At 46.0% G+C, this 24,328-nt stretch overlaps 1 protein-coding gene across 1 annotated transcript; it reads right to left on the bottom strand.

Moving 5' to 3' along the window:
• Positions 1–21,282: 21,282 nt before the first annotated feature.
• LOC112891563 (probable WRKY transcription factor 27) lies at positions 21,283–23,855 on the bottom strand. Its single transcript, XM_025958457.1, has 3 exons — positions 23,278–23,855; positions 22,349–22,462; positions 21,283–22,239 (listed from the first exon to the last, which is right to left on the bottom strand). The coding sequence occupies exons 1-3, from the start codon at positions 23,745–23,747 to the stop codon at positions 21,690–21,692; spliced, it is 1,134 nt and encodes a 377-aa protein (XP_025814242.1). The 5' UTR covers positions 23,748–23,855; the 3' UTR covers positions 21,283–21,689.
• Between the last annotated feature and the right edge of the window lie 473 nt (positions 23,856–24,328).

Raw genomic sequence — 24,328 nt, 5'->3', positions numbered from 1 at the left:
TACTATATGTAGATGTGCCTTATGTTCAGCAGTCAATTTCTTTCCTTTTTTACTGATTTAGTGCAGAACTTAACTGCAGAAACCAAATAGAAAAACATTGACACCATGTTCTTATTCTTTCAACATAGCGAGGGGGGCTGAGTAGGGAACCTTTTTGCTACTAGTTACTGCTTTTGATATATATGTATGTGGATGTCATCTGGTGTTGTAACGTTGCTTTTGCTACACCTATGATGGGTCTTATCTAGCTATGCATGTGTTCTGGATTTTTATACATGCAAGTTATGTCATGATGCTGTCAAATTTTTTTGTTAAAATTTTTATTATCGCTCAATTTTAATCTTGTTGATTTTAGTTGATAAAATTATTCCAAGATTTTATAAAATATTGTCCATATGTTTAATGTCAAAATAGGGGTAAAATCATAAATTGTTTACAAAAGCAGGGGCAAATTCACAAGGATAAATTCATTTTTTATCAGCTCATTTCAAAGCGTTAAGAACTGTTCACGGAGTAGGGGTAGACTCTCTCTTTATTTTTATAAAACAAAGGTAAAATCACAAAGATCGGAAAAACGGAGGCAAAATCACAATTCATACACAAAATAGGGGTAGGAACACAATTGCCCCTAATACTTAATGTGATTTTATAAAAGTGTAACTATTGTATACTATATGCATCTTTTTTGATGTTTTGGACATTTAAAAGACTAATAATCATAGTTTAAGTTTATATTAGAATATTGTATGGGCGAATGGAAGATGTGATTAATAGATTGAGATCTACGTTCTATCTACTCATGATGGTCATTCAAAGCAAATATACAGTTAATCAAACAAATACAACTAAAAACATTACATTTGATAAAGTGAAAGGATTTTGAAAACATAATGAAAGATAAGACTCGCCACTATGATCATATGAGTGCAAGAATTGCTAAAAACAGTCTTAAACTTGAAAGATAGGATCATATGAGTTCTAAACACTACTATGGTCATTCCCAACATCCTGTTACCGCAAGTCGAACTCAAACTGGTATTGATAGACTTTCACCATTGATGGGCCACGAACCAGCGGTGAAAGTTCAAATAACCATCACCAAGGGTTTGTATTACCCTAGATCCTGAACCCTAAATCCCTTAAGGATAGGTCACGCGATGAGGTTGTGGGTTCGAATCACCGGTGACGCACATTTCGCATATTAAATGTTAAAATTGTGGACGTTGGATGTTGAGATGTGAAAGCATCTAGACCCCTAACTTGTATTTTGGTAATTAATGACAACACTTTTGGACTAACAAACTCTTGAGAAGAATGAGTATAGGTTGGTCCATGAGAAAATGAGCATAGGTTGATATCATGAAGACACTTGGAGATGATGTTGAGGGAAATGCTCAAGGCAAAGGTATATGATAGGGCCTTTGTATTTTTGCCTATCATAAGGTGATTAGTGGATGAGAAATAATCGGATTAATAGGATAAATAGTCGTACTATCAAGAGGGATTGTTGTGCCTTTGCTTGACGGTTCTATAGTGCCATTTTACTCAAACAATGCATTGCATGCATGAGGGTTAACTTCATTTGAAAAATGGCAAAGCGTGAAGTTCAGAATGTGTGCTGACTCGCTGAGACAGACGGTCCAGTCCAGATGGGCGGACGGTCCGCCATCTATACAGAAGGTTTTGGACAAGAATTTGAGTTTCTGGTGAGCGTCAAAAGATGAACGACGGACAATCCACCCAGGGGGAGTGGACCGTCCGCCAAATAACAACGATTTGGTTTGGTATCCGAACTTGGTGAACGGTGGACAATCCGACCCACATATGCGGACCGTCCGCCAACGACACAGAGATGTTTCTCTGCTCTGGCTGGGTTTTACGACTTGAACGGCAGACGGTCCGCCAGTAGGGTGCGGACGGTCCGCCAGGTCTGTAACGGTTGTTTCTTACACGTATTTATTGCACTTCTAACCGATGGGTTTGAATGGCAGATAGTCCGGTTTCTGTGAGGCGGACGGTCCGCGATAACTCTGTTTCGACGGGTTTTAAAGATAACAGCTAGATTCCGAGGGGCTGGTTATATATACCTCATGCCTGGCCATGGATGAGGTCTCTTGGCACTTTGAAAAGCTCCCTTGACGTATTAGAGCCAGCTTCCTCCTCTCACTCTCTCTCACTCACATTGCTTGGTTGTTGCATTGTTGAGAGTGTGAGAGCATCCTAGTGCATTGCATCAAGAGTTTGAGCTTTGTGGCACTAGGGAGTCTCCAAGCAAGCGTCATCGGCTTGTTACTCCTGGGGGTTGCCGCCTCCTAGACTACTTGTAGAATGTGAAACCGTTGAGCCCTTCAAAAAGATTGTGGAGGAGCCCCTGTTTGGTCCGTGAGAGGTTCTTGTGCTCACCTTGTCGGAGTGGTGAAGAGCAACTCTAGTGGAATCAAGGTTTGGAGAGGCTCATTGGTTCAAGCCGGCTCAAGATCAAGAGTGGTTCTTGATAGAGGAGTGGTTGAAAGTTTTGAGTCCACCTCAACGTGGATTAGGGGTGACAGGCAAGTCATCGACACCACGGAAAAAATTCTTGTCTTGTGTCCGGTTATTTCTTTACTCAATTTATAATTTATTCTTGTAATTTACTTTGAGCACTTTACCTTACTAGAAATTAAATTGCTACTTGTCACTCTAGGTTGCCAAAACCCCACCGGTGATAGGTGTTTGTGATTTTAGTCAAGCCGCCTATTCACCCCCTCTAGTCGGTATCCTTGATCCTACAAGATGGTAGATCGTGAAGTTGTCGCTAGGTCATGGCTCGAACCGGTAGTGATGACCGAGTTTCACCAAGACTCTAATCCAACACCCCTAAACCGGTGGTGATAGGGGTTGTTGTAGTAGTAAAAGGATGCAAGGACTTAAATGTAAATAAAAACTAAATTTTAGTGGAGAACAGGAGAGATTTTAGTGGATGACTAATTGATTTATATAAGATTGGGGGTTTTTTGAAAACATATTTGTGGCCAGTTTTACATTTTTTCACGGGTTGAATTTCTGGTTGTTGTACCTAGGACTCTGTTTCCGAATTATGGTGGATTCTATTGTGGGTGGTGTAAAGCTTGATTTCGGAGGAGGTCGCTACCCGCCTTATATAGTTTAGGGTAGGATTATAAATCAGTTAGATCAGTATATTAGTTGATTACAAGGCATAAGATATAACCTGATTATAACAGAATACTTTCATATTTGTGGACTAGAATCTATTCCTAATCTCAAAATTCTTTGCAACTATTTGCGGTATAAGCTACCTTACCGCACCGCACTCTTGGATGTATTCTGTTAGGAAATTCCCTTTCCGTTTGATGTCCCCATGCCGCCGCACTTGTGGCAAACTAGCAACTCCAAGCAAAAGTATTAGAGGTGCAAAGGAAATCTTAGACGGAATGAGTATACAACATTCGATTATTTTAACCACCTTTTCAGTTAAATTGTGTACACTCAGATCTGCTTAAGATCAGTGATACGCGTCCTGGAGCAGTGGACGGTGTTGATCCGAATAGATAGCCCGCGCAATGAAGAGGACAAGCAGCATGAGGCGAAGCCACCGTCCGGTTGGGCAGCGATCCTAATTAATGGTGACGGTGCAGTTACGATGTCGATTCTGGGGGATGTTTTGGCCCATGGTCCTGGATGATCCTGCAACATGATGATCCAGCGTGGTGGACCTCTAACTTCGGACAGCAGGCCCCCAAGAGAGAGATGGGATATTAAGCTGTGGACCCGTTTTGGGCTGCTGTCGTTCGTTTTGTAGGCAGGCCCAAATAGGCCCCGCTACCCCGTTGTTGAATGTTGATTCCCTCGGCGTCGTCTCATCTGCCAGAGGCGGCGTTCCTATTCCTCATCCCCATCCGAAGCTAGGTTCCCGGCAGATGCGAATCACCACCCATTCATTTGATCCCTGCGTCCTCCGTCGACGGCAGCTACCGGCGCAGCCCCGAAATGCTAGAGCAGCGCCAAGCAACGGCCAGAAAATCTAAAATGGACACCGATCTTGCCGCCGTGAAGGTACAGCACGCAACCGCCCTGCCATGGTGAGCTCGGGATTCCTACCTTATTTCATTACTGAGAAAAGGCTCATTGGCAAATCACAAAGATAGTCATTGATAACGAGCATGATCAATATTACTTTTATTTGGTTACTAACGACTCATCATCGGTAACACGCATAAACCCGTTACCAACGACAATCATTTGGTAATAGATATTGTGTTGATGTCTGTTACCCATGATTGTCATTGATAATGGATATTATGTTAATGTCCGTTACAATAATATATTAAAAATCATATTTTAAAATATCAAATAACAGCAAAAAAAACTTCTATACCCAATAGCGGCACCCCCACTTGACCAGCCTTCTTTTCCTCCAAGAGACACGATTTGGCTCCGTAAATACAATTTTTGCCTCCTCTAAGATTCGAACCAGGATATCTTAGTTCGCACGAGCCTCCCCTAACCACTACATCACACAACAACTTGTGGTTCAAAGAGGGATGCAGTACTTTTATATTAATATTTTTAAATCTTTTGAATTTCTATAGGTCACGCCTTAAATCCGATTGGTCTAGTTTCTTTTAAGGTAGTCATTCTCGTACTTCAAGAAAAAATATTAGAAAAATAATAGAAAAATAAAAAATTATGTGCACCATATTGGTAACGAGCATCAAACACCCGTTACCAATGTGCGGGGACATTAACAATGCTCGTTACCAATGTACGTCACATCGGTAACGGGCATCGTTAAAGGCCGTTACCAATGTGTGTCACTAGGGGGGATCCAGAAGCTGAACATTGGGGGCTCATCTCCCTTTTCTTCTTCCTCCTCCACTTTCTCTTCTTCTTCTTTCTTCTTCTTCCTCCTTTTCTTCCTCCTCATTTTCAACCGTGGCTGGAAATTGCAGGGGGCTCCATGGGCTTCATGAGAGGGAGGGGGGGGGGGGGCTAGGGCCACCTCAGCCCCCTGGTGGATCTGCCACTATACGTCACATTGGTAACGGACGTTGTTAAAGTCCGTTACCAATGATATTGGTAACGGACATTGTTAATGTCCGTTACCAATAACAAATTAATGGTAACGGACGTTAGTAAATTAATGGTAACGGATGTTAGTATTGCCAGGTTGGATGGGACTTATTAGTAACGGGCTTAAATAATAGCCGTGGGCATCAAACGCCCGTTACCAATACCACGTTACCTAAAATGCGTTTTCACGTAGTATTTTAATCCTCTTTCTTTGCACCGTCCATTTAGTTTTTACCATTCTCACAGTTCATTCCCCCGTCAGAGGCTCCATGTAATTTCAATCCATCCTACAGGTTAACCACAAAGATTTGACCTTTGAAAACTTCTCCTTCCTAAGTTCTAAGTTTACCTTGGTTATTTTCTATTGGTACCTCTCTGCTGGGGCTATGAGGAACATGCTTTTGACCTATTGTTAATCAAGGCTTTCATCAGATTGAACTAGCTGGTAGCCAAAGCTAATTATTCCTGAGTTGCGGATGCCTTTTAAGATCGCCAAATTTCTAACTTTTGTTGGCATTTGCTACAAATTAAAACAGCACCATGCAACTGATTGACCTTACCATAAATACTTTGTAAACATGGGATCAGGTGTTCACGGTCTCAGTGAGCTATCACGTGGCAAACAGCATAATCATCCTAATTGTCACTATATCACGAAAGATGACATAGTAGACACCAGTTAGCAGCTAAATATAAATACCCAGGCTACAAGCATTTTATAGGAATAGGGGGTGCAAGTAAGTTACCTTTTGGTTTAGTGGACGCTAGTGTACTGGGCACCAACAATAGTGTGCACGGTCTTTTTTTGCTTATTGCCATCAGTAATAACCCATATGCCCTAAGGCACAGAAGCATCAAGTTGTATGGTGGAGGTTATTTGCTTGGTTGCCGGTCAACCAGCTGGTTTCCTACTGGAATGGAGGCTTCACAGCAGGTAGAGATTATGCCAGCGATCCAGGTGTGGAGATGCCAACTGAGGCGCTCGGCATGGATGTTTCCGGCTTCAAATGACATCTGCAGCTCTCAAACACAGTCACAAGTTCATGGCATTTCTACCATCTTGTGGAAGGTCAAACGACAGCCCGCCACACGGGCCATGGACTGCAACGCATCAGGACATGGGCCTTGATCCAAGTTTATTGCCCTCAAACGTGCTGAGGCTAACTCCTGCGATGACTTTGTAGAGGTAGTGTGTCGACCAAGGAGCATCCTGGATGCCGATGTCGCAATGGCCCAGAGGAAGTGCCTCACAGGAGTGCAAGTCTCACCGGCATGGCCTGAGAGCCGGTGGGAAGATCGGGCTGGTGAGTTTTGCATTGCGGTATGAAAAATGACAGTGATAACTTTACATGGTGCACTATACAATTTGATATGATGCCAAACAACAACTGCAATTTTTCTGATGCTCAGGGGTAACCTCATGATTATTTGAGATTGACCTGCTGCAGGCATTTTCTGAACTTTTGGTTATTAAAAAGGCATGTACATTGTTTAATTCAATGCTATCTCTTTTGTGCCGACCTACAGAAATGTTGTGGGTAGCTCCAACCTTAATTTTCAGAATTTGCTTTCTCTTTTACTGTAACACCCTAAAATTCAAACTAGAGATTTAAAATAAATTTGGTTAGTTGATATCTAGAATTCGCAACATTTATTTTGAATCCTTTAATTAAGAATGGTTATCATGAATTGAAAGTATTTTTATTTATCAATAAAAGGAAATATAAGGAAAATAGGATATGTGCATCTCATGCCCTTTGCATTGTTTCTTTGGTTGTGCTTCATTTGGATTTAAATTCAAATTCAAAGTTCAAAAACATTTGAATTTGCAAACTCTCCTTTCTTTCTCCCTTCCTCTTCTCTCCCGGGCCGGCCCATTTTCCTCTCCCTTCTCCTTCTCTTCTTTTCCCCTGGCAGCCCGGCCCACGGCCTCCTTCCTTTCTCCTTTTCTGCCACCCGCACGCGGCCCACCAGCCCTTCCCCTCGGCCCATCAGCGCGCCCTCTTCCCCCTCTCTCTCGCTCTCAAGCTGACAGGCGGGGCCCGCCTGTCAGGCCCTTCGTCCCCCGCACCGCACCGGACCCAAGCTCGAGTCCGGCTCGTCCCCGCGCTGTCCCCGCCGCCTCCGCCTCGGGCCCGCACGCCCAGGCACCTCCACGGCCCCCTATAAGAGCCGCCCCAAACCCTAGGGCTTTCCCCCAAGCCGCAGCCGCCCCGTGCCCTAAACCCTAGCGTCTGCGCCCTCCGCCGCCGCCATTGCCGCCCGCGCATCGGGCCGCCACCGCTCCGCTGCCGCCCGCCGTCGAACAATCACTCCCGGAGCACCGCGTGGTGGTGAGGATGCTCGGCCGCCCTCTTTTTCCCTCTTCCCCGCTTCTCCCGTGGCCGCTCGACGTGCACTGAAGATCGCCGCCGCCTCTCCCTCTCTACCCCCTAATTGGTTTCCCCTCATCGCGCTCCATCTTTCCGTCCAGATCCGAGCCAAAACTGAGCCGGGAAACACGTTTTCGTGTTGTCTCCAGCGAAGCCCCGCCGATCGCCGCCGGCGTCCCGCCGCCGCTCCCGCACCTTCCCCACGTCCCCACCGTTGGATCAAGATCCGACGGCCTAGATCCTTTTGAACCCGAGTCTTTTGGTCAGCGTACCGGTCAACCGAGGCAAACTTGCAGATGAGCCCTTAAGTTTCCCCGGAATCAACCCGCAGTCCTTCCCAATTCAAAAGTAATCGCGATTAGGTCTTGTTTCTTCTGTTTAGACCCCTGTAGTTTTTCAAAATAGAACCCGCCGTCCAATATCCCTCTGTTTTACATTCTAACCCCTCTGTCTAGGGTTTAATTGCAATCTAGCCCCCAGTTTCTTCTGTCGGAGCCCTTTTAGATTCAAAACCTTTACAGATAGGTCCATGGAACCTTGTTTTAGCCGTAACTTCTTTGTTTTAACTCCGTTTTCATCGATTCTTGCGCTCACGCGATCCTTACGGCATGAGCAGTAGTTTTATTACATTATTTTGTTCTATTTATATTGATTCGTGTATTATTTCTTATTATTTGCACTTGTTTGCTTGTATGTGCTTGTGTACGATGTTAGACGGTGCGCAGTTCGAGGATCCGCAGGGTCAAGACTTTGAAGAGTTTCCTGAGCAGCAGCAGTTTGCTAATGAAGGTAAGTGGTCCTTGATCATGTTTCAGTCCTATTCATATCACAATTACACCTTTACTTTATATGCATGCAGGTGTCTAGAATATGATGGAACCCAAGTTAAGAACATATCTAGTTTCAATTTAACTTCCTTGATTAAACCTGGGTATTTACATTTATGTTGTAGCTACGCTTATTGCTTCTACATAGATTCTGGTTGGATAACCTGGATATCAATGATAATGTTTTACCTTTTCTAGATGGTTGTTGGTGATAAATAAGATTATTGAATCAATTGGAACATGGAGAACCACCCAGGAAAACAGTACAACCACAATTACTACATGGCTATGGTCTTGGCTAATTAATTAGAAACTCTAGGTTATGATGATCTTACCGAAAGGGCAAGAGGAGTTGCATAGTCGGGGTATAGCTTGGTCCTCTTGAGGATGTGATATGGTTCTGGGTAAGGCGTTCGCCTCATTAGGGGAAGTTATGACCGCTTTGACTTGAAACCTTAGCAGATTGTCATAAGTTAGGGAATCTTTGTAAAGGCCTCGTAGTGAATCCCTGTCACTCACCTTAGAAGTGTTTAAGGGCCTTGCAAACCTGGGCATCAAGGGAAACACGAGTTGTGGGTAAAGTGTACAACCTCTGCAGAGTGAAAACTGATATATCAGCCGTGCTCATGGTTAAGAGCGGCTTGGACCCTCACATGATAATTAAACTTAAAGATGATCTAAATCACTAGTTCTATTTTTTTATCGCTGTGTTGTGGATTGTTTCATCTTAGACAGTTTATTTAAGGGCTGGTATACACTTACATTTAGCTAATGCTTGCCTAATTAAAACTTGACCAACTAAAAATACTTATCGCAGTCAAACCATGTCAGCTTTTTCTTGATTGTAGCCTTGCATATCATATAATTTACTCCACTTGCTGAGTACCAACCATAAGTGTACTCACGCTTGTTTTATTAAAACCAATGCTGCTCAGAACAAAATATTTATCCGGAGTTTCCTGGAGATATTGGAGAATTCTAGGTGTATGTCTCTCAGTCGACTGCCTGTGAAGTTGAAGTTCGCTGCTATTTTATCGACGTTTATTTATTGTTTAAGATTAAGACTGTCGGTCATGTAATAAAGTACTATTATACTCCTTTTTCGTTAATGCATTGCTTCGGATATTCGCTTGTGACGTCTACTGTATGTGAGGAACTTGATCTTGGCGCACATATAGGATGCATTCGGTTACCTTTCCTAAACCAAGTGTGACAAAAGTGGTATCAGAGCCATGTTGACTGTAGGACATTAGCCTAGACAGTAATGGTCGAATTTTAAGTCTTATCTTTCTTAGAAACCAAGCTTCTGCCTGCTTGCTTTTGAAAACTGCTTATTTCTTGATTACATCACTATCTTTTTCTCCTTGAACTCATACTTGTCTCCCAAGTGTGTTGATATTTTACAAAAATGCAATCTTGCTTTAAGGTCACTCATAGCATTTTTTCTAAATGTCCTCTATCTTGCGCTGCCCTTACTTTTGTTACAGATGGCCAGAAATAAGCAGACTGCCCATAAGAGCACCCGTGGACCACCGCGTCCGATTCATCACTCACAGGAGGTGTCTGACCCAGAGGACAACCACGACTACTACGATGATTCCAATGGGGGATGGGTGGACACCGACACTGAGGAGGAGCCCATGGAGTTGCCAGAGGACCATCCAGAGGTCTCAAGTGGCAGCAATGAGGGCCCTACAGGAGGAGATGGTGGTGATTCAGGTGCCGCAGATGGAGATAAGGGTGAGGGTGGTGATGATGACTCCGGTGCACCAGGAGATGACGACGACGATCCAGATGATGATCCAGAGCCAGCCGCCGCCACAAATCCACCACCACTTGAGCCTCACTATGAGAAGCAGATACTTCACTTGGACTCTGCTGAGGGTCCATTCCCCGCGCTTCTCTGGAGGGCCATGCAGAGGATTGGCTTTCCGCGGAAGCTGCATTATGAGGCCCACTTGTTCAGGAATGCACAGCAGGAGGAAGAGTGGCTGGTGTCAGTGTTGATCTATGTCCCGGATGAGAGACCTGGCTGCTGGGTGGAGTACTCCAAGCATATTGACGAGGTGCCCAGAACGATCTTGGAGGCAGGGACTAGTGAAGCCGCCAGGAGGGCACTCTACTACCTCTACCACGCTTACAAGGATGAGCTCCTGGGCACTGAGTTTCAGCAGTTTCCACGGTGCAAGAGGGGAGCTACTTGTGCGCAGATTCCTGCCCCACCCTCTCAGGAAGAGAGCCTGCTCATGGACACTACGCAGGAGCTGGTCGCCGCTCTCAGCACGGATCTGGATGAAGCCGGGGCAGAGATCCAGGAGGTCAAGAAAAAGCTGATGAAGACTATCAGGGAGAAGGCAATTCTGGAGGCTCGGCTGAGAGGGGATCTAGTGTTACCCCCGGAGTACGACAGTGACGAGCCGAGGGAGTACTTGCCTTAGTCACCCCCTCGCAAGCGCGTTCACTACGAAGAGCCCGGCTACCGCACCAGCTATCGTTAGAGGATAGATTTAGAAATTAATATAGGAGTAAATTTTCTTTCTAGGTAGGAGTTTCTAAGAGTCTTTTGTAATCGCTAGTTCGAACGATCTCAATAGTGTGTTAAATTAGATTAATGTTAAGGTGTGCTTGGTTTTGTGACAATGGTGTGATTTGGATCTTTGTAATGATTGCGATAGGTTGTGGAGTGATGACCACAATCCTATCAAGCTATTAATACAAATATAAAGTTTAGTAAAATTTTGGGGATGTCTATTTCTTTTCTATCTTTATCTTACCCTTGTTCCTACCCTTTTTCCATGATTGATTTCATGAGTCTCCTTTTTCTAACCAATCAGATGGTGAACACCAGGTCCGGGTCAGGAGTTGATCAGCCTGCAGTGCCGCGATGAAGGACGCGCAACAACACCAACCCCGATCCGCAACCAAGCCAACCACACCAGACGCCACCCGCAGGGATGGAGCAGTTTCTCGCTGCCCAGACTCAGCTGCTGACCAACATGGCGAACACCATCGCCAACATGTAGACTTAGATGAACCAAGCTCCACCACCTCCACCTCCACCACCACCAGCAAGGGACAGGCACAGGGAGTTCATGAGTCACAAGCCTCCCACATTCTCTCACTCACCGGATCCACTTCAAGCTGATGACTGGATCAAGACAGTGGAGAAGATGCTCAACCTCGCCCAGTGCACCGACAGGGAGAAGGTCCTTTACGCCTCAGGCAGACTGGAAGGTACCGCCGTAGATTGGTGGGATGCTTACACAACAGCTCATGACAACCCCGACACCATCAGCTGGCAGGAGTTCAGAAGCAAGTTCAGGGAGCAGCACATACCCAAGGGCCTGATGAAGCTCAAAAAACAAGAGTTCCTTGCATTAAAACAAGGGACAATGTCCGTGAGCGAGTATCGGGACAAGTTCATCCAACTATCTCGTTACGCCCCTGCAGATGTTGCAGATGATGAGGAGAAGCAGGATCACTTCAGGGAGGGTCTGATTGGTCCTATCAAGTAGCAATTAATGGTGCACACTTTCGATAGTTTCCAGAAGATGGTGGACAAAGCCATCATGGTGGAGCATGCTCACAAGAAGATGGGTGAGCAGAAGAGAAAGTACGAGTTATCAACGCAGTCCAGCAGCAATGCACGTCCTCACTTCAACGCTCCGCAGGGAACACCCTTCCGCCCAGGAGGACAGAGTGTCAACTTCGGGCAGAGTCAATACCAGTGTTTCAACCAACAGGGTCAACAGTAGCAGCAAGCTCAGCACGCAGGTCAGTCAGTGCAGCGCTCCAACCTTCAGCAGAATCGCCAGGGCACTCCTACGGGCACACCAATGAGAAACAATGCCCCTGCTCCCGCCGGTGGTAATACATGCTTCAGATGTGGTGAAGCGGGACACTATGCCAATCGTTGTCCCAAGGGAAATGGCCAGAACACTCTAGGCCAGTTCAACAACAGCGGACAGAGGCAGATCCCGCAGCAGCAGCAACCTAGAAACAACAACCAAACGCCGCAGGGCAACAAGGGTTAGCAGAACTTCGTCCGCAGGCGTGTAAACCATGTCGCCGTGGAGACCGCTCAGGAAGCTCAAGACATTGTGTTCGGTATGTTTCTTGTCAACTCAGCCCCTGCATCAGTTTTGTTTGATTCCGGCGCATTGCATTCTTTTATTTCTGCTCAGTTTGTTGCAAAACATGGCACTCCCATGCATTCTATGTCAAACCACATGCTAGTTAGTTCACCTGGGGGAAATATGAGGGCCATGTATCAGTGTCTTGGAGTCAGTTTCAAGATTGTGGGTAGAGAGTTCCGTGCAAACTTTGTGGTGCTGGATTCCAAGGGAATCGATGTCATACTCGGAATGGGATGGCTAAGCAAGGTTGATGCAGTAATTCAGTGTGCCAAAAGATCAGTATTTATCACTAGCCCAGAAGGTGAAAGATTCGAGTTTGTTGCAACACTCCCGTCGGCAGCAGATTGTGTAGTGAATCAGTTGAAGGCAAATTTGATGGAGGATATCAGAGTTGTCAGCGAGTACCCGGATGTCTTCCCTGATGATTTGCCAGGTATGCCACCTGAACGCGACATTGAATTTATCATAGATCTTTTACCTGGTACTGCACCTATTGCCAAGAGGCCATATAGAATGTCAGTTGGTGAATTAGAGGAACTTAAGAAACAACTGAAAGAATTGCTAGATAAGGGGTACATTCGTCCTAGCTCTTCACCTTGGGGAGCACTCGTAATATTCGTTGAAAAGAAGGATGGTACACAGCGGATGTGTGTTGACTACAGGGCCTTGAATGAGGTGACTATCAAGAACAAGTATCCATTGCCGCGTATAGAAGACTTGTTTGATCAGTTGAAGGGAGCCAAGGTATTCTCAAAGATTGATTTGAGGTCAGGGTATCACCAGTTGAGGATACGACCTTCAGATATTGCCAAGACAGCATTCACTACCAGATATGGACTATATGAATATACGGTGATGTCGTTTGGGTTGACTAATGCTCCAGCTTACTTTATGTATCTGATGAATAAAGTGTTCATGGAGTATCTCGATAAGTTTGTGGTGGTATTCATTGATGATATTCTGGTGTACTCCAGGAATGAGGAGGAACATGAGGAGCACTTGAGACTTGTTTTACAGAAACTCAGGGATAATCAGTTGTATGCGAAGCTCAACAAGTGTGAATTCTGGTTGGAGGAGGTCTCGTTCCTTGGCCATGTTATCACCAAGGGAGGTATTGCAGTAGACCCAGGGAAAGTCAGAGATGTGTTGAATTGGAAGCCACCTACGACCGTATCGGAAATCCAGAGTTTCTTAGGACTCGCGGGATATTATCGGAGATTTATAGAAGGCTTCTCTAAGATAGTGAAATCTCTTACTTCACTACTAGAGAAAGATAAGAAGTTTGAATGGTCAGAGGCATGCCAAAACAGTTTTGAAGAGTTGAGAAAAAGGCTGACGACCGCACCAGTGTTTACTATGCCCGATATCCATAAGAGTTTTGACATTTATTGTGATGCTTCTAAGCAAGGTCTTTGCTGTGTGTTGATGCAAGAGGGACATGTGATTGCATATGCGTCCCGTCAGTTGAGAAAACATGAACAGAACTATCCTATACATGACTTGGAGCTAGCAGCAGTGATACATGCTCTGAAGATATGGAGGCATTATTTGCTGGGTCACAAATGCTAGATATACACCGATCATAAGAGCCTGAAGTATATCTTCACTCAGAACGACCTCAACTTGAGACAGCGAAGATGGTTAGAGCTCATCAATGATTATGATCTGGAGATACACTATCACCCAGAGAAGGAAAATGTGGTTGCTGATGCCTTGAGTCGCAAGAGTTATGTGAATGCGATCATGGTTAGCCAGATGCCTCGGGAATTGTGCGAAGAGTTTGAATGTCTCAATCTAGGGTTCGTCGCTCATACGGAAGGAATCACTATAGAGGTAGAGCCAACCCTCGAGCAAGATATACGAAAGGGTTAGCTTGAGGATCCTAAGGTACATGAGATAAGGGAGATGATAGAAGCAGGCAAGGCACCAGATTTTACCGAAGATGAACACAGAACAGTATGGTTCAGAAAGAGGATATGTGTGCCCGATGTGGATCATCTCCGAGAGAAAATTTTGCAGGAAGCTCATGACTCGGCTTATTCTATCCACCCTGGCAGTACTAAGATGTATCAGGATTTGAAGGAAAGGTATTGGTGGTATGGCATGAAACGTGACGTTGTAGCTCATGTGGCATTGTGTGATGTGTTAAGAGAGTTAAGGCAGAACATCAGAGACTAGCCGGATTGTTACAGCCCTTGAAGATGCCAGAATGGAAATGGGAAGAAATTGGTATGGATTTCATTGTGGGATTTCCACGTACACGAGACGGGTATGACTCTATATGGGTTATAGTGGATCGACTGACCAAGGTGGCTCACTTTATACCAGTAAAGACTACCTACACTGGGGCACGATTAGCGGAGTTGTACATCTCCCGGATCGTGTGTTTGCATGGGGTACCCAAGAAGATAGTGTCGGATAGAGGCACTCAGTTTATGTCTCGGTTTTGGCAAAAGTTGCATGAGTCAATGGACACGAAGCTGCATTTCAGCTCCGCTTATCATCCGCAGACTGATGGGCAGACAGAAAGGACGAACTAGATGTTAGAGGATATGCTCAGAGCTTGTGCATTGAAACATGGAGGCAGTTGGGATAAGAGTTTTCCGTTTGTAGAGTTCTCTTATAACAACAGTTATCAGGCCAGTCTAAAGATGGCACCGTTTGAGGCACTGTATGGCAGGAAATGCAGGACTCCGTTGTACTGGAGTGAGACAGGTGAAAGTCAGTTGTTCGGGCCTGAGATCATTAAAGAGGCTGAAAGGCAGGTACAGGTTGTTCGTGAGAACATGAAGGTGGCTCAGTCGAGGCAGAAAAGCTATGCCGATACTCGACGACAAGAGTTGACCTTTGAGGAAGGGGACTACGTGTATTTGAAGGTGTCACCTATTAGAGGTTTGCGCAGGTTCAAGGTCAAAGGGAAGCTGTCGCCTCGATACATTGGTCCGTTCAAGATCCTAGAATGGAAAGGCGAGGTGGCCTACCAACTAGAGTTACCTGCACGGTTGTCAGACGTGCACAATGTGTTTCATATCTCACAGTTGAAGAAATGTTTGAGGGTATCCGAGGAGCAGTTGCCACTGGAAGAACTGGATGTGCAGGAGGACTTGACTTATGAGGAGCACCTGATCAAAATACTGGACACAGCAGAGAGAGTTACCCGGAGTAAGAGAATACGGATCTGTAGGGTCCAGTGGAGTCACCATGCAGAGGATGAGGCTACCTGGGAACGAGAGGAAGAGTTACAGGCAGAATTTCCCCAGCTCTTTGCTAGCCCAGCCGAATCTCGAGGATGAGATTCCTTTTAAGGAGGGTAGGTTTGTAACACCCTAAAATTCAAACTAGAGGTTTAAAATAAATTTGGTTAGTTGATATCTAGAATTCGCAACATTTATTTTGAATCCTTTAATTAAGAATGGTTATCATGAATTGAAAGTATTTTTATTTATCAATAAAAAGAAATATAAGGAAAATAGGATATGTGCATCTCATGCCCTTTGCATTGTTTCTTTGATTGTGCTTCATTTGGATTTAAATTCGAATTCAAAGTTCAAAAACATTTGAATTTGCAAACTCTCCTTTCTTTCTCCCTTCCTCTTCTCTCCCGGGCTGGCCCATTTTCCTCTCCCTTCTCCTTCTCTTCTTTTTCCCCTGGCAGCCCGGCCCACGGCCTCCTTCCTTTCTCCTTTTCTCCCACCTGCACGCGGCCCACCAGCCCTTCCCCTCGGCCCATCAGCGCGCCCACTTCCCCCTCTCTCTCGCTCTCGCGCTGATAGGCGGGGCCCGCCTGTCAGGCCCTTCGTCCCCCGCACCGCACCGGACCCAAGCTCGAGTCCGGCTCATCCCCTCGCCGTCCCCGCCGCCTTCGCCTCGGGCCCGCACGCCCAGGCACCTCCACGGCCCCCTATAAGAGCCGCCCTAAACCCTAGGGCTTTTCCCCAAGCTGCAGCCACCTCGCGCCCTAAACCCTAGCGTCTGCGCCCTCCGCCGCCGCTCCGCTGCCGCCCGCCGTCAAACAACCACTCCCAGAGCACCGCGTGGTGGTGAGGATGCTCGGCCGCCCTCTTTTTCCCTCTCCCCCGCTTCTCCCGTGGCTGCTCGACGCGTACCGAAGATCGCCGCCGCCTCTCCCTCTCTACCCCCTAATTGGTTTCCCCTCATCGCGCTCCATCTTCTCGTCCAGATCTGAGCCAAAACCGAGCCGGGAAACACGTTTTCGTGTTGTCTCCGGCGAAGCCTCGCCGATCGCCGCCGCTGTGGTCTCGCCGCCGCGTCCCCACCGTCGGATCAAGATCCGACGGCCTAGATCCTTTTGAACCCGAGTCTTTTGGTCAGCGTACCGGTCAACCGAGGTAAACTTGCAGATGAGCCCTTAAGTTTCCCCGGAATCAACCCGCAGTCCTTCCCAGTTCAAAAGTAATCACGATTAGGTCCTGTTTCTTCTGTTTAGACCCCTATAGTTTTCAAAAATAGAACCCGCCGTCCAATATCCCTCTATTTTACATTCTAACCCCTCTGTCTAGGGTTTAATTGCAATCTAGCCCCCAGTTTCTTCTGTCAGAGCCCTTTTAGATTCAAAACCTTTACAGATAGGTCCCTAGAACCTTGTTTTAGCCCTAACTTCTTCGTTTTAACTCCGTTTTCATCGATCATTGCGCTCACGCGATCCTTACGGCATGAGCAGTAGTTTTATTACATTGTTTTGTTCTATTTATATTGATTGGTGTACTGTTTCTTATTATTTACACTTGTTTGCTTGTATGTGCTTGTGTACGACGTTAGACGGTGCGCAGTTCGAGGATCCGCAGGGTCAAGACTTTGAAGAGTTTCCTGAGCAGCAGCAGTTTGCTAACGAAGGCAAGTGGTCCTTGATCATGTTTCAGTCCTATTAATATCACAATTACACCTTTACTTTATATGCATGCAGGTGTCTAGAATATGATGGAACCCAAGTTAAGGACATGCCTAGTTTCAATTTAACTTCCTTGATTAAACCTGGGTATTTACATTTATGTTGTAGCTACGCTTATTGCTTCTACATAGATTCTGGTTGGATAACCTGGATATCAATGATAATGTTTTACCTTTTCTAGATGGTTGTTGGTGATAAATAAGATTATTGAATCAATTGGAACATGGAGAACCACCCAGAAAAACAGTACAACCACAATTACTACATGGCTCTGGTCTTGGCTAATTAATTAGAAACTCTAGGTTATGATGATCTTACCAAAAGGGCAAGAGGGGTTGCATCGTCAGGGTATAGCTTGGTCCTCTTGAGGGTGTGATATGGTCCTGGGTAAGGCGTCTGCCTCATTAGGGGAAGTTATGACCGCTTTGACTTGAAACCTTAACACATTGTCATGAGTTAGAGAATCTTTGTAAAGGCCTTGTAGTGAATCGCTGCCACCCACCTTGGAAGTGTTTAAGGGCCTTGCAAACCTGGGCATCAAGGGAAACACGAGTTGTGGGTAAAGTGTACAACCTCTGCAGAGTGAAAACTGATATATCAGCCGTGCTCATGGTTAAGAGCGGCTTGGACCCTCACATGATAATTAAACTTAAAGATGATCTAAATCACTGGTTCTATTTTTTTATCGATGTGTTGTGGATTGTTTCATCTCAGACAGTTTATTTAAGGGCTGGTATACACTTACATTTAGCTAATGCTTGCCTAATTAAAACTTGACCAACTAAAAATGCTTATCGCAGTCAAACCATGTCAGCTTTTCCTTGATTATAGCCTTGCATGTCATATAATTTACTCCACTTGCTGAGTACCAACCATAAGTGTACTCACGCTTGCTTTATTAAAACCAATGCTGCTCAGAACAAGATATTTGTCCGGAGTTTCCTGAAGATATTGGAGAATTCTAGGCGTATGTCTCTCAGTCAACTGACTGTGAAGTTGAAGTCCGCTGCTATGTTATCGATGTTTATTTATTCGTTTAAGATTAAGACTGTCGGTCATGTAATAAAGTGTACTCCTTTTTCGTTAATGCATTGCTTCGGATATTCGCTTGTGACGTCTACTGTATGTGCGGAACTTGATCCTGGCGCACATATGAGATGCATTCGGTTACCTTTCCTAAACCGGGTGTGACATTTACTGTTGAAACTGTTGGTGTTATTGGTTTTATTTTTATACATTACCTTTCAAGTTGCATATTCTTGATGAATTAATATGTCATGCTCATGCAGCCCTGACATCTGCAATTTTTGGCGGTCAAAAGGTGATCTTTCAAAGGTTTAGGATGTAGCATAACAGCCATTAGCATAGATGGTTAGCTCTGTGAAGGCATCTCAGGTCAGTCCCTCCCTGGTGCCTATAATGCTTACTGATTGGTTAATATAGAGAAATGCCATTTACTATCATGGTGATATATCTCAATCTGTTTGTCCTTTTGTTTTCCATGTGTTATTTCAATCAGTTTCGTGAATACTGCATGCACCATACAGATTTGAGTCAACTTGAGGAAGACCAACATATCCTAGACCTAGACTGCCTATTTGAATTTTGCGCACAAAGTAGATTGTTCTTATCTACTTCTTATTCTACTTTCTTATTTGGCTGCCAAGTGCCAACGATGGTCTCAATTTATATGGTTCCAGCAGCAAGCGTCCATGTTTTAGCATCTGTTTCTAGTTGTGTTGGAGATGTTTCAAAGGAGCAGTCTTCAGAAAATGAAGTGTAGAGGTAATTTGTATCCTGCACCGTTTAAAAGACATGGGTACATTCCTTTTGTCTTTGTCCCTGGGGTTTTTGAAAGGTTGACGATGCCCCTATCTAATCAAATTTGGCAGCCTAATCCACATCTTTAGCTCCGATTGTTTTATCAATTAATTTATTGTTGTATTGCTTTTGCTTTATTTCTAGTTTTCTCTGTTTCAGTTTGGTTTTTGTTGCTCAGACGGAAGATGAGAGCATAGATGATGAAAGCATGGGTGCTGATTTGCTTTTTCCATGCTCTTGCCTTTTCTCACGTCTTGCATTCCTTCATGGTGGTTCATTAGCGATTGCATGAAACATTGCATTGTTTTTGAATTTGTAGTGGCCACAAAATTGATGCCTTTTTGTCAATGCTCTACATAGTTTTATGCAATATGCTGACGGTTTTATACTTTTATCTGTTTATTACGTATTTATGCTCCATAGGGTTTCATGATAATTTATGGAGGGTCAAACTGGTTTCACGTGCGTTTTTCTTATCTGAGTGCGCCATGATGCGCTTTCTTGATTGACATGCACCGTCAATACTCAATATGCTATTCTGTGTCCCTGCAGGGAGAGAGATATCTAACACCAAAAGGGACTACGTTCCCTTGTTGCACACTGTGCAAAACTTAGCTCCTGCTTTAGCTTTCTTTTTTTTTTGCTATCCCCTGTCTACAGAGAGATTTCTAACATGCTAATGGACAATGTTCCCCTATTGCACAATGGGCAAAAAATAGCTCCTGATTTAGCTTCCTTATTTTTTGTTTACCTCCTGTCCACACTCCATTTTCCTTCATTGAGTTCCGTAATGACTGAAAAGTCAGAAATGACACCTATCTTACATTGTTATATTTGAAGCCGTGTAGATTGATGTTTTGGAGATACATACTAATTTTCCAGGTTAATTCACTATAGTGTTTTGAGATGCAGGCTACCAGTGCACTAGTTGAATAATTGAGCTGTAGGAGTACAGGTCTGGAATTCAGTTGGGCACTAGATAAAACTAATCATGAGATTCATAGATAGCTATTATTTCTTAATTTCATTCTCCCTTTTTTTTGTTACCAGGAGATAGTGGATTGGTTCAAGTTTCTTGCAGTTCATATTGCCAATTTGGGCTGTGGAGGAGACCATTCAGTGCCATGATTTCTGTACCGATGGGGAAGTTTTTCTCTACTGCGAAGGTGTGTTTCAGTAATCAGTGTGTTGTGCTTTAGGCCAAAGGATTAAAATCTTGCCATGTGTAATGGTCAGTTCATTTTTCTTAATGGGAATGGTGGATAGGTACTACGTTGGTTGTTCAAATGATGGACTTAATTAATCCTTTGCTTAGTTACTTCCTAATGTAATTTGTTACACAGATTCAACCGTTCAACATCATCTCCATTATGAAACTGTAGGTGTCATAGCCTATAGGCTATATGTTTATGCAGAAGTTGTGTGCACATTTTACTTCACTTTTTACCTAATCATTCATCCTCACCGGATGCATGTGCTTCCTCTCAATTGTTTTATTATCCTGCCATTTTCTTCCTGTTGTGCATTGAAGGTACTATTTGATTCAGCACTGTAAACTGATGGCCATTTGTGCCCAGGACAATGAAGGATTTTTATTTCCTGACTACTTTCTAGCCTTTCTCCTGGCGGTACTTCTATTACGTCTCGCCATTAGCAGCAACTCATCACAAGTCCTCGAGAAAAGAAGCATTTTTTTTACTGATATATGTAATCTGTGTAGTCAAATGCACATATGTATTTTTTTTCTGTAATATGCTCAACTATGCAAATTGCATATAGAGCATCAGAGTGTAGGTTTGTTGCTCTGCTCTGGTCATGGAATTCGTTGTATCTACAACATTAAATTTACTCTCTATTTACCAGGTTAATATTCTCAGTGTTATGTTTGTCTTTTTTAAAATCTAAGCATAATGCATCATTAGTTAGGCAAATATCTGATTATTACAGACGCAATTTTTACAGGCCCAGCCCAGCCAGCATCCTTTACAGGCGTGGCGAAGCGCGCCGTTCTTCCTAGTTCATACTCATATCGGAATATTCTCTTGCACGCAGGCCACATCATTACACGCCCCATATCACTTATTAAACAATACTATTAATTAAACAAAAAGAATATATGATCTCAACTCCGTGCAAGAGGAAGAACAAAAAGAGCCACCCAAACACACCATCCACTTTTTCTTTCATTTTTGCACTCCTTTTTGTTGGTTCATCATCTACCACTTTCAGTTTTGCAAGAAAAAAGGCACCTAAGAGAAAGATATACAAAGTTTCAACTATTCCTAAAGAAAACCAAGAAGAAAAAAGGAGAGAGAATAAATGCCAAGATGTTCTAGTCAGTGAAGAAAGGCTAGAAGGTTGGATTGGTTGGTGATGGATCAAGCTCGATACAGGTCTGGTCTGACTACTTATACTACAACTAGTACTAGTATCATGATGCTGCCCATCGATGGATCGATTAGCATGGTGGATCATATGCTTTCTTCTCCTCTCTGCTTCCCATGATTTCTTTCATCTACAAGGACGGCACACAATTTTCTCTTCAAGAAGTCAGTCAGCTCTTGGCGCCGGCTGCCCCTGTAGGTGGCTCGCCGGCGGTGGTGGAGGCCGACACCCAGGAAGAGCTCAGGAAAGGCTCATCGACGGTGTCGAAGAGCGAGGGCATCGACTCCAGTGGTGCCGCGTCGTCGTCGTCAGTGTTCATGAACAGCAGCTCGTCCTCGCCGGCCATCTCTATGTCCTCCACCCGCAGCCCATCCTCCTCGTCATCGTCCTCCTCAATGGATGGCGTGCGCAGCGGCGTCGTAGGGGAAAGCCCTGCGGCCGACGTGGAAGTCCGGCTCGGGCTCGGTTGCTGGGGCTGGTGCTGCTCGTCGCCGGAGCTAGAAGCGCCGCACACCACCACGGATGGCGGCGGCGGCTGAGGCGCCGTCGAGGAGGGGAACTTGTGGCGGGTGGTCCCGGCGAGCGAGTTGCGGTGGGTGGGCGCCGCGTGGTTGTGCTCGCCGGTGTAGGTGAGGATGAAGATGTTGGGGTCCGAGCGGCTGCGCTCCACCTGCTTCCGCGCCGCGCACCCTTTGGAGCTGCTGCACCGGTAGTATCCCCTGTTCAAGAAACAGAGCAGCCGGTGAGATCAGTTTGCTCTGACGCCGCCGGTGGCCGCCGCAATGCCAGTCTCCTGCAAGGAACGAACGGAGAAGGAACTCAGCTGACCTTGGGTAGGGGGAGCCTTTGATGGGCTTCTGGCCGTACTTGCGCCACGCCCACACGTCCGACGACGAGCTGTCCGCGGGAACGTGGCAGACCACCTTCTTCACCTGGTTCTTCCTGGTGAGCATGGAAACAACGTTAGCAACTCACAGAAATCTGCAACTCGAATGACAGAAACGGCAGGCATCGCACCGAAAAGGAAAATCAATTTTAGCCCAGCCCAACTACTGGCCCACGACGACGCCGCCGCAGCCCAACGGCCAACAATGTCGTCCGTTCCAAACCCTTGCTCCACCTACCCACCCGGCACACCGTCTACGGTCTACCCCCTGTCAGCCGCCACCGGCAGCCACCTACGGCCTACCCAGAGTCCCGCATCGCACGTAGGCACACGGCGGATCGGCAGCGAGCGAGGCGGATCCACCGCATCGCACAGGGCGGAGCGACGGCGCACCCGGCGGTTGCGGTCGCCGACTCCCTCGGAGATGTGTTCCCGCACCAAGGCACCGCTTTGGTCGGCTTCTTCGCCGGCTACCCTCCCGCTAGAGCTTCTTGTTCCCTTTTGGTTGCTTGTTTTTTCCTCCCCTTTCTTCCACGGCTCATTTTCGCCAAGAACAGGGTTGGCTTTTTTCTCCTTGAAACTCAAGAACAGGGGTGGGTTTTGGGTGTTCTTTCTTTTTTGTGCAAGAAGGAACTGGAATTGGGGGTGTTTTCTTTCCTTGGTTTTGCGTGCTTGGGAGCATGTGGTCAAGAACCGGGGATTCAGAAACTATTTCTTTTTTCTAAGGAAGAGCCTGGGATCCAGAGGCAGTGTGACTTGTTCTCTCGCCTTCCTTCCCTCTTGTGTTCTATCGAGCGCGGGGGTTGAGAGCCTCTCATGGTGCGGGGCTGAGAGATGAGGGCTCGGGTTGAGGGTGTGTGTGTTTGCGTACCTTCTCTTGGATCTTGGCGCGCCACCGGGCACCGGCCGCCCGCTCGGCTGCGCCCTTGCCGGAGCAGAAGCCGGAGCTGCGTGCACCTGGGGTGGCGGCACGTCCACCGGCTGCAGCTGTCGCTGGGGCGGCGGAGGCGTCGGCGTCGGCGTCGGCGGAGACGGTGGCGCTGGCAGAGGCTGAGGCAGGGGAGGAGGGTGGGCGGCCAACAGCGCCCTGAGGAGCTCGTCGCCGCCTTGCCCGCCGTCGGCACACAGGTCCGGGAAGCGCCACCCGGTATCTGCCTCCGGCTCCTTGGCAGGCTCCGGCGCCTGCACCGCAGCCTTCTCCTTCTCCTTCCGCGGCTGCGGTGGCAGAAGCGCGGCGAAGGGGTTGGTGTCCCCCTGCCGCGGCGGGGAGAGGCGGCGGCGGCAGCCCAGGCGCACGACGGCGTCCAGGTCCCAGTTGTTGAAGCAGCGCTCCTCTTCCATCGGCAGGCGGAGTGGTTGGGTTCTTGGCCGGCTCCGGAGGGAGGAGGAGGAGGAGATAAGGGGGAGGCGCTGACTTTTGCTAGTTTATTGATTGTTTTGGAAGAGTGAGGAGACTCTGGGGCAGAGTAAAAGGAGAGAGAGAGAGAGAGTGGTGGGCAAAGGCATTGGATCCTGTCCTAAAAAGGGGTGAGGGCTACTGGTCTATGCTGTGGGGGCTCTTTTTCTTTCCGGTTTTCTTTTCTTTCTTGGGGCTTGGAGTTTTGTGAGGGTGGGCGCGCCTCCTCACTTGACTTTGCGACATGTCAACGGGGTGAGAGGATTCAAAAGTGGAGGAGGAGAGAGAAACACGGGAGGCTACAGTACACTTGATGGAAGGTACAAGATGTGGGACCCCTGGTGATGATATTAGTTATAGTGCTACTACTTTTTTTTCAGGGGATTAATGGCTACGTTATCTTTCTCAAGATGTGTTGATATTTTTTTTTGTATACTTTCAAGTATTTGTTGGTTGCTCTTTTATTTGACCTGGTAATGCTGCACTCTTCAACTTGTCAGTGCTGTAAATGGACTTTGGAGCTAGG

Source organism: Panicum hallii, chromosome 5 (genome assembly GCF_002211085.1).
Source record: "Panicum hallii strain FIL2 chromosome 5, PHallii_v3.1, whole genome shotgun sequence".
NCBI lineage: Eukaryota > Viridiplantae > Streptophyta > Magnoliopsida > Poales > Poaceae > Panicum > Panicum hallii.
Note: the sequence above shows the minus strand (reverse complement) of the source record. Positions and strands in the feature narration are given on the sequence as shown.